This window comes from Candoia aspera, chromosome 17 (assembly GCF_035149785.1).
Source record: "Candoia aspera isolate rCanAsp1 chromosome 17, rCanAsp1.hap2, whole genome shotgun sequence".
Lineage (NCBI taxonomy): Eukaryota > Metazoa > Chordata > Lepidosauria > Squamata > Boidae > Candoia > Candoia aspera.
Window position 1 is genome coordinate 11023989 of NC_086169.1, and position 17627 is coordinate 11041615.

The 17627-nt window shown below is 54.4% G+C and overlaps 1 protein-coding gene across 1 annotated transcript in view; it reads right to left on the reverse strand.

The window, feature by feature from the left end:
- Nucleotides 1-9630: 9630 nt before the first annotated feature.
- LOC134506865 (lamin-A-like) overlaps nucleotides 9631-17627 on the reverse strand; it is a 40545-nt gene continuing 32548 nt past the window's right edge. The window contains exons 8-12 of the mRNA XM_063317232.1: nucleotides 16552-16659; nucleotides 16227-16346; nucleotides 15442-15540; nucleotides 12685-12933; nucleotides 9631-11094 (exon numbers count right to left, since the gene is read on the reverse strand). Coding sequence (XP_063173302.1) covers nucleotides 11068-11094; nucleotides 12685-12933; nucleotides 15442-15540; nucleotides 16227-16346; nucleotides 16552-16659 — 603 coding nt within the window. The 3' untranslated portion in view covers nucleotides 9631-11067. The remainder of the gene's footprint in view (nucleotides 11095-12684; nucleotides 12934-15441; nucleotides 15541-16226; nucleotides 16347-16551; nucleotides 16660-17627) is intronic.

The window sequence follows — 17627 nt, forward strand, 5'->3', positions numbered from 1 at the left end:
CTGGCAATCTTACTTCCCTGATAGCCTCTGGGCAGGGAATGATGGAGAGAGAAGGCAGAAGCAGCAGCTGGCAGAAAGAGGGCATGGAAAAATATGCTCCGCCTACTCTGGACTCCCACAGCTCCCACTGATTACACTGGAGGGAAGGCAGCAATGAATTCAGTCATTTCCAGCTCTTTGACTCTCTGTGACCTGATGCACATTTTCTCTCCAGGACGGTCTATCAGTCCCAGGTTCCTCGAGTTTTTGTGAACTCCTGCCGCGTCCTCAGGGTCCAGCTGCCTTGCCCTCTCTCAGCCCTCGGCGCTCTCCTCCAGCGACTTCTGGGGATGCCCCAAATCTCCGAGCTGGGGCTTCCTTCCGGGGGCTTCCAGTGAGCAGCCTGGTTCTCCTGCGCCTGCTGTCGAAGGAGCGGCTCTCCCGGCGGTCCAGGGCCTTCTCAGCCACGTCCTCCCTCCAGCACCCGGCTCAGAAGCGTCCGTCGGTCTTCCTCCGGCCTTCCTTGCAGCCCGCCCTTCGGGGTCTCCCTCTGCAAGCGGGAGAACCACGGTCTGGGCAAGAAGCCCCTCAGCGGCGGAGCGACGTCTCTGCTCCACGACGGTCTGTTTCGGTCTTCTCCCAAAGAGCAGGCGTTGCGCTTCCACCCGGCCGTCACCATCTGTGGTCTGATGCTTCTGCGACTTCTCCATCTCCTCGCGTTGAGTTGGTACTGCCTGTTGCGCTCTCCCCCCCCCGCCCCTATATATATATCAGCAGGTGGAGTTTGCACTCCCTTCTTCCCCCTTCAACCAGTTTCCTGAAGCCTTCCTCACTTCCAGCCCTCAAAATGGGCTCCTCGGCACCGCTGAGGCGGTGAATGTTTCCCCCAGCACTTTTAATTCCAGTTTCCACTTCTTCTAGTCCAGCATTTGTGATCATACAGTGTGCGTATACGTTAAATAAATCAGTGGACAAGATGCAACCGGGGCGCACTTTTTCCCTCGTTCTGAACTATTCAGTTGTTCTGTATTCCATCTCAACAGTTGCTTCCTGGTCATCACTGAAATTCTTCAACAGGCAAAGCTTAAGGGAAAACATTGCAAAATCTGGGCTCTCTTGCCAAGTGCTGTTTCCTGGGAAGCCCAAGAAGGAACGGCTAGCGCCCCCCCTCCTTTAGGGCCCCCGAGGGGTGCAGGAATCCTGCCTGGGCACGCCCCCCCCCCAAGGGTTGCAGGCTTTGAAGCCACATTCAGGGAAGGGAGCCGGCGGGGAGCAGCAGCGGGGGAAGAGGAAACACGGCTGCAGCCAAGAAGGCAGGCCAGGCCAGATGTTCCAGAGAACAGCCAAGGCCCAAATGTCTTTGCTCCGTGTTTTCCGATTTCCCTCGCAAGCTCTTCCTTCCCTCCAGTTAATTTCTGCAAACCACGAAATCCCCTGCAGTCGATGTGCAGATTGAACATCTCTGCAACATCTCACCATAGTTCACCTCTCTCTCCATCCTCCTCCTCCTCCTCCTCTTCTACCCCCTTGACCAGGAGAGGGTCCCTAATTTCTGCACGTCTAGCCCACTTCTTCCCTTCAGCATCTACAGTCGTGCGACGCAACCAGCCAACGAGTCTCAACCTGTCAGAGCTCTGTGGCGTCACCCAGATTTACGTTTTCTGTTTTCTGCAAGCCTCCGTTGATACCTCTGCTTTGAACGTGTCCTTGTAGCTGCGTTTCCACGAGAGAAGCGGCCGCACGATGCGAGGGAGCGGTGGCTCTGTGGCAGGACGGGCGCTTGGCTACCGCCCACCCTGGGGCTTGACGGCAGCAAGGTCTGGGCTCCCAGAATCTCCCTAGGGCCTCGGCTCAGGTCTGACACATACAGAGTATTTATTAACAAAAAGTGAGTATCCTGATCCCACGCATTAACCGCCCTTGCCATAGCAAAGGGCTACCCGGTTGCCAGCTGTCTGCGGTGGGGGGACCCTGCTTCTTCCTGTGGTGGGCTTCCTTGGGCAGTTGGGTGGCCACTGTGAGAACGGACACAGGACTAGAGGGTCTGGTCCAGCAGGGCACAGCTGATCTGCATTCAGTATGTGAATTTAACTTACATTAAGGAACTGCAATCAATATGATTCCTCTGCATGTTTCCCTTTCACCATATTAAAAATAAAAATGCAGGGCAAACTGCCCAGAGTCCGTGAGGGCTGAGGCGGTAGATCATTTCTACACATAAAAAGTAAAATTAACTCTCTGGATCTGCAAGAGGGCTGGGCAGCTGTTGCTTAAAAGTGGCCAGAACTCTGCATTGTTCTGCAAGTCCATTTCCCTCTTCCTCCTCCCACAAATCTGGGTCTGGGTCTCGGACAGGAAGATGTTCTGGCCAGAACAGCAGAAAAGTGGCAAACCTGCCACAAGTGCCCGTTGAAAGAATACACCAGCCCAGCGATGCTGCCCAGTTTTGAGTTAAGTCACCTCCCCCCTCTCCCCCACACACCTCTTCTCCTGCTCTCCCGGGATCCTGTCTCCGGATCCCTGCCAGCCTCTCTCTTCCTCCCCCCCACCTCACCCTTGCAAGAGGAAAGCTGCACCTGCGGGACACGGATCTGCTGTGCCAACCTCTCTCGGGGATTACCAAGGACTGCGGCTTACCACGCCTGGGGCTCCTGTGCTCAGGCCTTGAGCTGCTCTGAGTGGACTTTCCAGGGCGACTCCCCACCTCGAAAGACACCCCGAAACTGCAAGAAACGGCCGAGGCCTCCGCCGAAAGGCCCCGGGGGCGGCTGCACCCGCAGGGCGCCCCGTAACTCCAGCAGGCTCTTCCCGCAGACAGATCCGACACCCGCTCAAGGCATTCACGTGGGAGGCTGAGCCCCAAAGTCTGCTGAGAGCTTTTACACCCCCACCCACCCACGACGCGCAGCCCTCCCCGGAGAGCCGGAGGCTCCCCTCCCCCGCCTCAGCTGGCTCCGCTCCGAAGTTAGGAACCCCCAACCGGCCAAACCGAATCCCCCCGGCCGGGCAGGGCCGCTCTCGCACCGGGTCGGGGGTGGGGGGCGTGCGCGCCCGTCCTTGGGGCCACGGAGAGCCTCCCGCCCCGCCCCCCGCCGGCGGACCCCTTCAAGCTGCGCCACCATCCCGGGGGAGGGGCTCCCGCGCTCCTTTCCCCGCGGCCGAGCACGGCCTTACCCCTTCCGCGGCCCCGCGCGCCCCCGCCTCCCGTCCCGCGGCGCCCACCCACCTGGGTGACCTGGCGGGCTGCCGGCAGGCGAGTTGCGCGACTGGCGCGGCTGCTGCTCCTCCGCCGCCCCTTGCCGGGCTGCCGTTCGCCGGGCCGGGCCGGGCCGGGCAGAGCGCCGCCCGCCGCCCGCCCCCCCTCCGCCCCCGCGGCTGCTTGCAAGGCCGGCACCAGCCGCGCGCCGGCCGCCTATCGCCGCACCCCGGGAGCCGCTCGGCGCCCGCCCCCGCGTGACCCTCCGGCCAGGGCTGGCGGAGAGGGGGCGGAGTGCGCCCTCCAGCTGCTCGGGTCGAATAGCGCCGCTGCGCGGGATCCGAGGGCCGCGTGGAGACCCTTCCCGGCGGCGCCGGCCAGGCTGGGGGGGCGCCCGGCTCGAGGGGCGGGCGGTCAGCGGCCCGAGCCCGCTCCGGAGGGAGCGACTGGCTTCCGCGGCGGCGCTCGGAGGCCCGGGCGGAGACACGCGGGCAAGGTCGCCCCGCGATCCGAAGTTGCACCGAACCGCGATCCGAACCGCGGACGGGGCGACGCAGCAGCGCAAACTCGGCTCCCGCCGCTGCCCCGCTCCGCCTGCGCCCCCCTCCCCGCCCCGCCGCAGGCCCGGCCCAGCCCAGCCCGGAGCGCCCGCGGCTACCTCGGACCGCCGAGGACGGGCGCGCGGAGGAAGCGCAGCGCTCCAGAGGCCGCTTTCGCGACTCGAGCGTCGCGGCCGCGCACAGGGGCGAGTCCGAAGTTGCACCCCCAACTCCACCCGCCCCAAAACTGGTGGCGGAGAGTTCCACAGGTAAACTGTGCTGTGGAGAGAAGTATCCTGGACCAAGAAAGGAAGGGAATTGCACTTTTCTGCCCCCCACCCCTAAACGTCAGGAGAAATTGGGACTCTCCGTAGGCAGCACTTGTGGGCTCGCTCGCTTTTAGGAGGGGGGGTAGAGGTCAGGCAGGTGGTGGGGCAGGCAAATGCTCCTGACCAGGAATTGGGGAATAAATTCGCGCCGAGTCTGCAGCCGGAGCTTCGCACATCAGGTGATTCGGGGAGGTCTTGGGGAAAGCTGGGAAGTTCAGTTTCCATCCTTGGAAATTTGCCATCCTTTCCTCCTCCAGCTGTTCCCTCCAGATGAGCTGGGCCACGTCACCCCCCACCCCACAGGATCCAGACCAGGGAGCTCCTGACCTCTCGTGGCCACAAGTGGTAAATACCCAGGAGGCCCTTTGCAAATTCAGACTTTCTTGAAATGAAGAGCAATTGTGGGGGGCCGGGGGGAGCTGGGCATTATTGCCCCTCCCTGAACCCTCATTCTGCCTGATCGAAAGAGCTCTCCAGCACTTGCGTTTCTCCTTGCTGTGAAGGTCAGGTTCAGTGAGAATTTGTTACAGGTTGCCCTAAAATATGTACGGACTTTTGTGCACACGTCTTCACTTCTGCATTAGTCGCTGGCATTTTGCAGCATACTCCGTTTTTGCAAAGAGTGGTTTTTACATAATACATTTGGTACAATCTCTTAATTATATGCTTTTGTGTACAGCCTTTGCCCCCAAATACACGTTTCATCAATTGCCAGAAACTACACTGCATTTTTTGGAAATGCAACAGATCCATGTTGGTTGAGCAATCTATAAGCAAACCAAATAAAGACATTAAGAAATTGTACGAATCCCTGCTTCATCTCTACAGCAAGTAAGTGCTCTCCCCTAACAGCTAGCCTAGGGAGTGAGGTGGGCAAATACTTTTTGTAGGTAGAAACACTTTTTTTGAAAAAACCCCCCCCCCACTAAGAGCCCTGAAAGGGTGGGCTGGAAACATGGAGGAAGTTGTGAGCAGGGGGTGTGCATCAAGGCTACTGGGGATGCAATGCCCTAACTCTCTAATTCTCTTTTCCGAAAAATCAGCAGAAACTCGCCCCATAATTCTTAGCTGGTTTGCACTGCTGGCTGGGGAATTCTGGGAGTTGAAGTCCACACGTCCTAAAGTTGCCAAGTTCGACAAACACTATTGTGTACGATAATCACAGGCTGCACCCAAGTGCCTTTTAAACATTTGGAAACCCTGGGGAAATTAATTCAGAAGAGAAAGAATACATATTACATCAAAATCATGGATCTCTTTATTGTTTTTAGTGGCGACAATAATTTCTGTGATTGGAAGATTCAGAAGTTTTCCTTTCCCTGGAAAATACAGCCAGAGAATCTACAGGAAATGTGCACCTCTCATTAGTTTGATTATTAGCCCAGTTGTGAAACCACCAATCCCTAGTCGGGCGTCCACAAGGTGTGTTCAAAAACATCAAGATGGCATTGCACATAACAAACGGCCGAGTTTCACTTTGCACCATCGGGGCCACCATCTTGACGTTTTGGACCACATCCTTGATGCTTCTGGCAAAGAACCTTGTCCTTTGCCTCTGCTGAATCTCATTATGTTACTTTTAGCCACTTTTTTCCAACTTGCCAGGACTGTTTTATTTTTGTCTTCTAGCGTATTAGCTACCCTACTGGAGTCATCTGCATTTCCACCATCATTAATAAAGTTGTTGAAAGGGGAGCCTAGGACTGAATCGCTTTTGCATCACGCCCCGTACCTCTCCCACTTGATGTGGAACCTCCGATAAATACGGAGTTCAGTTTTTGAGCCTCTGACGTGTCCTTCCACGCCTCACTAGCTTGCTGATCAGCCCGTCGTGGGGTACTTCGTCAAAGGCTTTGATAAAGTCAAGGTGTATCTGCAGACCAGGCTGGGCGGAGACCATCGGGGAGAAAATCTAGCTGTGTGGTCTCTACAGGTCGAAAACAACGAAATGGCACATAATCAATCAGCACCTGCAACACTCCCACAATCTGATGAGAAAATGAGATGCCAGTTTGGCAAGATCCTGACCCTCCAGCTCTTCTCCGTAAGTTCTCAAAGAGGACCCGTGCGGGGTCGGCCAGACCCCGGGACCACCCTTCTGTGTCTTAGATGCAGCTCGTCTCATCCGTAGAGGAGCCCTGACTGTGTTTCGAGATTGACAGGGCTACCTTACTAGTCGAGATTAACTTTGCAGGTAGTCCTCGGTTAACAACCATTTGTTCAGCGAGGGTTCGGATTTACAATGGTGCTGGAAAAAACTACTTGCGACTGGTCCTCACACTTATGAGCATCACAGCATCCCCCCTGTCACGTAATCACAATTTGGGCACTTGGCAACCAGTTCACATTTATGACCATCGCAGCTTCCCATGGTCACCATTTTTGACCTTCCCAGCCAGCTTCTGGCAAACAAAATCAATGGGGAACTGCATGATTCGCTTAACGACCACATGGGTTACTTAACACTATGATTCACTTAATGACTGCCACAAAAGTCATAAAATCAGGTCAAATTCACTTAATGACTACTTCACTTAGCAACCAAAATTCTGTTCCCAATTGTGGTTGTTAAGTGAGGACTACATGTAATCCTGTTTTTCAGTTTCTTCGTGGAAGTTTTGTTGGTGAGACTGGACCAAAATGGGGGCTGAATAGATCTGCTTTTCCTGTTGATAACTGTCAATGTTTTGCTGACTTCATTAAATAGCTATACATCCACTATTTTTATTTTGAATACATCTAGAGAGTCCTTTTTTTTATTCTGAGCATTCTTGCCCAACCACTCCGAGCTTTCGCTTTTCTGACACAGACTCGACAGCTCCAGCTACTTGTCTGGACTTCCCATTTCTGTGTTCCCTTTTTCACTCCCAGATCTCTTAGGGGAGCCACGCGGGCACTTTCGGCATTTTCCCCTCGCTGGATTGTTTGCCATTTTGCCTTTGGCATCTCCTTCAGGAACAGGAGCGCCTTTTATCAGTGCTCCAGGTTAAGCCCCCAGTGTGTGTCCAATCACGCTCAGCTGAAAACCAAGGACTCCCTCCCCTCCTCTCCCCCGACTTACCGCTTTGGGAATCCCGGGTTCCCCTCAGATCAAACCCTCCAGCGTTCCCCGGCCGCTTCCCCCGACCTCGTCCCCCCACTTCCTTGGCTGAGGACCTCCCTCCCACCCTCGAGGACCTGCCTCAAAAACTGCTGCCCCCCCACCCCCTGCGCAGCCTCTCCCTTCTTGCTCTCCCGGCCAAACTGCCCTCTTTCCAAGGGGGCAGGGCTGGGGGGAGAAGAGGACAGACAGGGGAAGCCTTCAGGGCAGCGGCGGCGAAGCGGCTGAGGAGCAGGGAGGGCCACGGGTCCCCCTTGCGAGGAGAGAGGGGCCCCTCAGTGGGAAGGGGCAGGGAAGGTCCCGAAGAAGCGCATCTTCATGGAAGACCCCCATTCCTGCCAGACAGAACGGAAACCCATGGCTGGTGGGAGGCTCTGCAGTTTCTGCAGCCACAGCAGCGGAAGCATGGCAGATGGAAGGAGACAGGCCACCTGGGGCCCAGCACGTCGCCGACCTCCCTCGGGTTCCTCCTCCAGGTGAGCAGAGGGTCCACGTGGGGGGGAGGGCGTCTTCCCACCGGATCACCTCAACCAGCTTCAGTGGCAGCCTGGCACTGCTCAACCAACAGGCCGCCTCGGCACCAGGGCTGGTGTGCGTGGGGATGCGGTCCACATCTTCCCTGCTGATCGTGTCAGGTCTTGGAGTTCCTCCACCCTCTGAAGGACAGCGTTGCCTCAACTCCACACCAAAGGCGGTTTTCTAGGGACAGGATCCGTCGCCATCTCACAGCATCCGAACTGGTGAGGTTTTGCAACTCGGACTCAAAGACGAGAGTGCCCACCCACCCACCATGTGGGGCACCATGTGGAGTGTGGGCAGAACCCCAGGGCCCGTGAAACACACCCCATGGAGGCCGAGTCTGGGCTCAGACCCCGTGCTAACCCCAAGCCCAGCGATTCGTAACAAGTGGACCCCGGCCACCAAGCTCACGCACGTCGCGGGTCCAAGAAACACAACAGACGTCTTTTTTTGGTAAGTGTATTGGTTTAAGAAAATACAGAAATACTGCACAATTGCCATACGATCAGCAAAGCAGGCCTTGGCAGACCCACCCGACAGCACCCCAAAGGAACAGTGCAACGGGGGAAGGTAGCAGCTCCTCCGAAGGAAGGACCATCCCTGAAGGACGGGGAGAGGCCGGAGGACAGTGGGGGGGACAGCGACAAGGGCTTGTTTCCAGCTGCAGCAGCTCCTGGTGGAGAAGACCCCCCCCCGCCCCCGCAAGCATCTGCACCAGGCAGGAGCCAAGTGGCTTGCTGGTTTAGTCTTTGCTTTTGCACCTTCCCCTCCTCCCCCCCCCCAATTTAAAGGCCAGTTTGCTGTCCCATTAAAGGGAGGGTCCCCAACTCTGCTTTGGTGCCCCTTGGAAGAGTTTTCAAAAGGGCCCCTCTCTCTAGGCACAAAACAGAGATGAATGGCGGAGGAGGAGCTGCCCCAAGGTGGGCAGGGGAGACCCCATGTGATGGAAAAGCAGAAGCCCAAGATTCATGGCCACTTCCCACTTTGGGGACGAAGAACCGTCTACTCTGGGCCAACTTGCTTTCTTGACAGGACAGCCTGGGGGAGGTTCTCGGGTTTGGCCCCCTCCAGGCGCGTGGAGCACACCTGGAGGCCAAGCAGGGAAGACGCAGCATCCCTGGGGGTGCCCCTCTGCGAGGGTCTCCAGGCCTTCCTCCTTTCCCTCGGAGCCACTTTACGTGTCCGGAGGCAAAGCAGCAACTGGTCAAATTAGGAAGATTATCGATCCTCTGCTGTTTCTCAACCTTGGCCGCTTTAAGAGGTGTGGACTTCAACTCCCAGAATTCCCCAGCCAGCAAGACTGGCTGGGGAATTCCGGGAGCTGAAGTCCACACCTCTTAAAGTGGCCAAGGTTGAAAAATGCTGCTCTGCTTCGTAAGAAGCCAAGGTTTCCCCAAGAGGTTTTCCAGTTCGGCAAATTCCCCAATGGGAAGGGCCCAGAACAGCCCCTTTGAAGGGACCGAGTAGGGGGTTCCCCAGGCTTCCCTTCTTGGCCTTTTGTATCAATGTGGGGATCCCATCAATGGAACCAGATCTTCTGGGGTGGGGGAGATGCCGTGGGCCAGCCTTCCCAGGCAGATGCCCCAGATACATGGATCAGGGCTTCCCGCCAGGAGGCCAACTGGAAGTCAAGAACTGGGGCGCGTCAGAATGAAGAAGGCTGCCTTAAACAGTACTTCCAGTCCCAGACCAAAGAGAAGAACTGCGTTTTCCCAACTCAGCCTGAGCCTTAAGGCACCAAACTGGGTCCCTGGTCTCTGCTCCAAGCCCAGGAGAAGGTGTGGAAGGGCCCTCCTGGTGGAGCAGAGCAGAGCAGAGCAGAGCAGAGCAGAGCAGTGCCCGTTTCAGAAAGTGTAGCTGGGCCAAGCCCTGACCCATCCCTCCCTCCCTCCCCAAGGCCAAAGGGCACCAGCTCTATCTCAAAGCAGGGGCTGGGGGACCAAAGACCCACATCTCTCCACCCCACCCCCCCGCCCCGAGTTGATGCTTTGGCTAAAAGCCCAGCTGATCCCAGCAAAGAGCTGAAGGCACTTTTCTCAAGTCACAGCTCTGTCGCCCTGAGGCAGCCAGGACCCCCGCCCCCCTGCCTCCCTCCCAGACCCAGGGAGCCTTCGCAGGCACTTCTGCCAGGCCACTTCCATGTCCCCCACCATTGCAAGGCACTCTAGACATGCACAGGCACTTGCCAACAAAGAAGAGCACAGAGCCTACCCCTCAGGGCTGACGTCGGCACGCCATCCGTAGGGCTGAGCAGGAGGTCAGCGTAGCTGCCCAAGCAAAGCGGGTCAGAAGCATCGAAAGGCCAGCTGCCTTTCCTCACAGAGGGGGACCGGAAATGCTCGTTTTCAAAGCAAGGCGCTTCCCAGCTTTCTACTAAACGTCCCTTGAAGCAAATAGTGGCTGTAAACTTCCCCCTAAAACTATTGAGTGGGGCATCATGTGTATAGGCTTGGACAACATATAAGCTTTTTTCTTTTTGGGGGGAGAGTAAATCAGATTTTGTTTCAAAGGTACACATGCATCCTATATGGAACCAGCTGGATGTTACAAGAAACACAACCTGGGTTTTTTGAACAGCGGGCAATGGGGCCGAATCAGAACAGGTCCTGATTTAAGGATGTTTTGGAATTTAATTCAAGAATCCCCGAATTCCTACCTCTTAAAGTGTTTCATTGCAGGTATTAAGCAACCTGGTTTGGACTGGACTGGACTGGCGTTGGATTAAACGCAGCACATCCCCATCGATAACTGCAAACCGAAATGAGTTAAGAACGAAAAAGCCTCCCACCCGCTCTCAGAATGTAAACAAGCGTCAACTCGTTGCGTGAAGCGCTTCGAAAGAGTCGGACCTTTGTCGCAAGTGCACGGACAGCTGGGGAGGGAGGCGGTAGTTAACCGTAGCTGGTTAGTGGTCAACGCTCCTCGCAGGGAGACAGTAAGTGCAAAAAAATTAGAGCTCAACCTAGAAGGAGAAGAGGAACCTGGAGGGTCTCAACTCTGAGGGACCTAAGCTTTGGTATTCAAGGAAATCTATCTACACACACAAAGACGCTCTCGTGTGCACACACACACATTTGCACGCTCCCCCTTAGTGGAAGAAATATTAAAATTATAGGACTTCTTTTTTGGCAATAGTAAATTAAACTCTTTGGCAGGGCTCCTTTTAAACTTCTGTTATAGAAAAAGGACTTTTTCCCCCCCTTAAAAAACCCTGAAGCATCTTTAGCGTATTTATATAGATATATAGATATAGAGATATATATAATAAAGTATAAATTCTTGCAGTAGAAAATAACTTCTTTAAAAATGTTTTTTTCCTCTTTTCTCTTTTTTTTTTCTGCGCATGTAAAGGACAGAGAGCTTCGTATAGCGGGCAGTGAGTGCGTGGCGGGAGACATTGGGAGATTACATGATGCTGCAGTTTGAAGGGCCCTGCGGGGGGAGAGAGAGAGAGAGCAAATCAAATCATTACAGCCCTAAGGCCAGATAAAATCAAAATATCTAGTAATAACAGTATCACATTCCCTCCCTCCCTCCCTCCTTTCTTTCTTTCTTTTCCTTCCTTCCTTCTTTCTTTCCTTTTCTCCTTCCTTCCTTCCTTCCTTCCCTCCCTCCCTCCCCCCCCAGAGGAAAAACAGCCTCCCCAGCCCCCTTTCTGCGCCCAAAGTCCATACAGAACGGCCCAAATTTGCACCAGCTCCTGATGTTCAGCGGTGCCAGACAGGAGCAGGGGAAAGAACAATTAAAACAATTTTCTAGAGGGCAAAATAGGGATCTTCTGCATAAAATATCCCCCAACCAGCCTTCCCTAGGCAAAGCGTGTCCCAGCCACTGCCACCGAATGGGCCCAGAGAAGCCCCAATTCCATTTGCCTGGGGGGGGGAACGTGGTGTGCTGCCTACACAGACTGGCTCTGCCCCCCCACCCCTGACCACCTGCTTTAGCCAGACCCCGACACAGGGGAGTTTCCAGCTGCAAGATGCAGTCTGACCCCTGTTCAAGCAATGCAGTTCAGCAAGGGGTGACAATCAATACCAGCCCAGTGTTTCCCAGCCCTGGCCTCTTTAAGATGTGTGGCCCTCAACTTCCCGTGCTGGCTGGGGAATGTTGGGAGTTGAAGTCCACACGTCTTAAAGTGCCCGCAGCTGAGAAACACTGACCTAGACTCTACGCTTCCTTGTTCACACAACCACCCAACAGGGCTTGCATGCATACACACAAGCACACAAGGTCAACTGGAGGTGCTGCTCCCAGGTGAGCTTTACAGACACAAAATGCAACATTTGGGGGTTTTCAACCCACCCCGCATATCCTCTTCAGTGGGTATCCTCCCACTTTCCAAAATGCACTGGCTGAGGAAGCCTTGGGCAGCGCAGAAGAGGCCAGGAAGGGTTGCGAGGCACACCAAGCTCAGGGATGCCTGCAGTCAACTCTCTGCCTGCCCGGAGGCATTCGTAACGCACCAACACACATTTACGCACACCTCCCCTGCTGTCACATACTACAGGTAGTCCTTGCTTAATGACCATTTTTTTAGCGACAGTACGGACTTACAACGGCACTGGAAAAAATGACTTGCGGCTGGTCCTCACACTTATGACCACCGTGGCCACATGATCACCATTTTACACCTTCCCAGCCAGCTTCCAGAAAGCAAAATCAATGGGGAACCACATCATTCACTTAATGACCATGTGATTCACTTAACGACTGCTGCAAAAATGGTCGTAACATCTGGTCAGATTTGCTTAACAACCGCGTCGCTTAGCAACCGAAACTCTGATGCCAATTGTGGTAATTAAGTGAGGACCAGCTGTACAAGCAAGGGGAGGAGAGGGGTGGCAAGTTGCAGTTTGAGGACTCCCACCACAAACAAGGTGTGGTCTGCAGAGTACCTTCTGCCCTGACCTGCCCATTGTCCATAAAGAAAAACAGTCAAGGCTCTTTGCCACAAGCCAGCCCTCCTGGCCTGCCAGGCCCAGGACCCCCCTGCACCCCTCCTCAGGTGGCCCCCACACTGACCTGCTGGCGCGGGTTGGAGCTGCCCAGGATGTAGGAGCGAGGCAGCAGGCTCTCCCCGAGGCTGGTGCCGCTGGCACGATAGCCGCGCGTGATGGTCAAGCTGGAGGAGGAGGACCCGGAGGACATGGTGGTGGTTGCGGCATTTGTGCCCCCGGCCGACTTATCAGCAGGCTGCCCGCAGGTGCCACACAGCACCGTGCGGGAACGCAGGTTGTACTCGCCCGGGTCCCCGGTGGTGCTGCAGTGGCTCTGGAAAAAAAGCCGGGCGGTGAGGAGCAGAGCCTGGGCTGCCCAGAGGAAGCCCCCCCCCCACCAGCACCTGGCGCTGGAGAAACCAGCCTGTGTCGCAAGGACCCTTTCGCTGTTCACACCGGCTTGCTCTGGCTCAGAAGCCGACGGAGGCGTTCTCAAAAAGAGCCCAGCGCTGAAAAGTGCTAAACTTAATTATTCCAAAAATGCAGGATTAAACTGGAATGGAGGCTAAACGCATTTTTGTATTTACTGTGCTTGTTAAATTTACAAGCACGTTAAATGTGAGCACGTTAACCAGTTGAATGCTAAGCTGTATTTCCAACGTTGTCTGAGGTGTCCGATATACACCAAGGAAAAACGTCTGTTGTTCTGATCTCATTTTTGGATCATGCTTTTTAAAGGGGCCCTCCATTCTTTTCGCAGGAGGGGAGATTCCACTTTGCCATTCCAGGGGTCATCATTTTCATCCATTTTCTATGCAAAGGGATATGCCTTTACTCCAAACTCTCCAATCCCTGTGTAATTCCAGAAGCAGCAACAGGATTTGGATCAAATACACTGAACAACGAACAGCCAAGAAGCATTCGGAGGCAAAACAATCTCATTTTCGCAAAAACGATTCAGCAAAAGTTTTTAAAAATGGCTTCCACAGAACAGACTTGATCCAAATCCTGCTCCGGGAGGTCCAAGCTTGCCCGAAGATCTGATTCGGATGTTATTTTTAAACTAAGGCTCATGTGGTGAGTTTTTCAGGGGCAAACAAATCACAGCACTGTCAGCCTATCCACATTTCCATACATTTCTCGCGGCATTAAACGCATAAGTTTCTAACCGCAAACACATGTTTCTAACGATGAGTCTTGAATTCTTGGAAGAGGGCTTGGAAACTTCCACTGGGAAAAATGTTGTGGCAAAAGAACACAAGTGCATCATACCGGTCCTTTACGACCCTCACTGGCTCCCAGTTTCTTTCCAAACCAGTTCAACGTTTTGAGACCCCCGTAGCAGGAAAAGCCACGTCCCCCCTCCCGTATGTTCCCACTGATGCTTTCCGAACCCCTTCGGAGGGTCTGCTGGGGGGGGGGGGCGTGCGGGAGCAGGACGTCTCCAGTTAACGCCCACCTCTGGATGCCCCCCCAGTCAGGCCCCCCCGGCCCCATCCTTTTTATTTCTGCAGGCCTTTTAATACAGTGTTTGCGCTGCGGTGATATTTTACTCTTTGCGTTGCTGCTTCTGCTGCCCGTTATAGTTTCGGTTTATTGGGTGCTTATTTCACTTTTTGTTTTCAAATTTTAATGTAGGCTTCTGTCAAATTCTTGAACGTACAGCTTGAAATTTTATGGTAAACGGTTTTGCAATTTTCTTTAAAACGGGAAGAGGTACGTAAAAGTTTCAGTTTGTATACCTGAGGATAACTAAAATAATCCTTAGAATCGAGGATTATTTCACCCCAATGCTTGCTTTCAGTGAGGGGTCTCATTAGACTTTTTTATCTTCCGTAGGCACTCCTGGTCTTCGTAACAAACGAACCCATAAAGGGAGATCGAACACGAGCGGTGCGTGGGGAGAAATCCAGACAGCACCAGAGGAAGAGTTTCTCCCACAGGTAACAAGGCAGAAAAGAGTTACAGTTGGGAGTCCTCCCCCACAATAAAGCTGTTTGCATTTTCAAAAATCACCATGCAGGTAGTCCTCGACTTACGACCACAATTGGGACTGGAACTTCTGTTGCTAAGTGAGGCAGTGGTTAAGTGAGTCGCGCCCGATTTTATGACGTTTTTGCCGCAGTCATTAAGTGAACCACTGTGGTCAATAAGCAAATTACCACAGTCATTAAGCAGATCCGGCTTCCCCCATTGACTTTGCTTGTCAGAAGCCGGCTGGGCAGGTTGCAAATGGTGATCATGTGACCCCGGGACAGTGCAACTGTTCTAAGTGCGAGCCGGTTGCCAAGTGCCTGAATATTGATCATGTGACCATAGGAACGCTGCGATGGTCGTATGTGCGAGGACCTCACTTTTTTCAGCACTGTCGTAACTTCGAACAGTTGCTAGATGAATAGTCGTAAGCTGAGGACTATCTGTAACTGATGTTGAATACGGCTTGTTCTCCCATTTAATTCAGCCCCAGAGTAGCAAGTTTTTTGTCATGAGCACGGATGGTGAGCAGGAGGGGGCCCCTATCCAGGGGGGGAAACGCATGTGTAGTTTAGAGACTTTGAGCTGTCATTCAAAGAGACCCAGAACAGACCCACCTTGGCTTTTGGGGTTTATCTGTCTGGGTTTTCCCACGCTTCTTCAGTTTGGTAGGATTTTCTATCTAATGTAGCAGTAATAAAACACTAGAGACTTAGTCCTCGTCTCAGCGTGGTTCCTGACTGTTAGGACATTTTTATATTTTTATTTTCTATTTTCTATCCGCCTCTATTATTTTTATAAATAACTCAAGGCGGCAAACAGACCTAATACTCCTCCCTCAGGGCACCCCGTGCCCCCCCAAACTCACATGGTGATGGTGGCGGTGGTGGATGCCGTCCTCGTCCTCATCCTCTTCATCGTCATCGTTGACAATGACCGTGCGCACCAGCTTCCGCATGGCCACCTCCTGTAGTGCGGGAAGAAGAAACGGAGGACTTGCCCGGGGCCAACCTCACCTCAGCATGATTTGGGGTGGGGGGTAGCCAGGCTGGGAAAAAAGGAAGGAACGGGGGCTCTTGCCTTCTGCCCAGGGCCATCATCAGCCCACCTGAAAGCAGAGCTCTGGGCTACACCCTGTGCCCTTCCCCAACCGGTGCCCTCCCAGCCCACTGCATGGGAAGGTGCCCAGGCGGGTAAGGCCTCTTCCACGCTGGCCCCAAGAAAAAGTGCCAGGACGCATCCGCCGAGCCCCCAGGGGTCGAGCTCAACGTGAGGGGATCCCCAAGGGATGCCGCCCCTGGCTTTATTTGTTTTTACCCGCTCTGAATTGCTTCCAAATTGAACGGGAATCAAAAAGGTTGCAGAGCCAGGGGCCAGCCCGAGGCATTGTCTCTATTTCCAAAAATGCTTTCGCACCCAGGAAAGAAAACCATTGGGGGGTCGCGTCCATCCGATGAAGAAAAAGGACAACAGAGAGGGGGGCAGGGGGAGCAGCACCCGTAATGCCCTTCCCCTCCCCAAAGCCGAGGTCGACCCCGTTCCCCACCCCCATGGCGGCCTTCGGGTAGGAAATGCTCCATCTAGCCTTGTGGGAAACCGGTGGCCACGTGGTCCCCCCACCCCCACCCCCCCCTTGAAGCTGGGCCGCCTTACCTCTCCGCTGGAGGTGAGGAGCGCAGTGCGCAAGCTGTCGCCGGAGCCCCACGAAGTCTGGTTCTTCCACACCATGTCCGTGGGTGGGTTATGGGTCACCCCAGCGCCAGCAGCCCAGATCTTCAGAAGGTGCAGGGGGGGGGGGGAGGAAAAGCAGAGGATACATCAGCACCACAGAGGATCCTGCCCAGCCCCATGTACCCCCCACAGCTGGCATGGCACCAGAGGGGCGGAGGGCCCCCTCCTGGCGTCCAGCCTCCCCTGCCACTTCCCCCATCCCGGGACCCCAACCGTTCCTCCCTGCAATGCCCACCGCTCTGCTTACCGTCACCAGCTGGCCGGCCTTCAAGGTGAACTTGGGGGGGAACCGGTAGCAGATGGGGGCCTCGTCTCCATTCTGGCGCTTGATCTGCCAGTTTCCCAGTGACTGGTCCTGAGGAGGCACAGAAGGGAGGCAGTGGCAGGAGTCCACAGCAAAAGGAACACAATTCAGAGCTTTCCACAGACTGACCCAATTTGGCCCCCACAAATACATGGGACCAAAACACCTCGCCCACCCCTAACCGCCCAGAGTCCCTCTTTTGGGGGAGATGGGCAGTAACAAAATTTGAAAAGTAAATAAATTTAAAAAAGCCCTTGCACTTCTCAGAATCCACAACTCCAAGTTACAACCATTTTGTTGCAGGGAGAATGTCTCAAAAGACTATGGCATTTGTGTCCCGAAGGCCGTGCATTTTGGGAGAGACCTGCCTGCAGCTCTGCATTTGGGGGCTGATGCTTAAAACACTGCCAACAATTGTGGAAACTGGTCAAAGATCCGTAAAATCCAAAAAGAATAGCTTGAAGTCAAACGGAGAGAATTTCTCCAGACTGGTCCCGGTCCCAAAGAACATCAGCCCAGCTTCTCCTGCAAGTTCTCCATCTCTGTTGACCAGAAGCTGGGGAGACTTTGTTGGGGGGAGCCAGGAAGCGCAGCCGGCTCTCCGTAGGGGGGGAGACAACCCTGATCCTGCCAAGTACTTCGGACTGTAGCCAAAGTCCAGCCATCCTGGCTTGCAACTGCAAACTCAAAGCGTTTGGAAGGAGCCTACGCTGTCTCCTTTCCAATGTTCCCGGTGGGTGGCAGAGCAGGCCTCTGCTCAGCTCTAAAAAGCAGCAGTGAGGCCAGAGCAAAAGCTACGCTGGGTTCCCTTTCATTGGGAAATGAAAGTGGGGCAGCCAATAAATTTAAATAAATAAATAAATAAAAATAATCTTTATTTAGAATTGGTTTTTGTTAGCACAACTGCTCTCCATTCGTATGCATCCCTTCAGGCCTGAATGACGTTTACGGGGCCGCGTTAAAAGACGCAGGGGCTGCCCGTGGGGCCTGGGTGGACCCACCCCACAAGGACGCGGCTG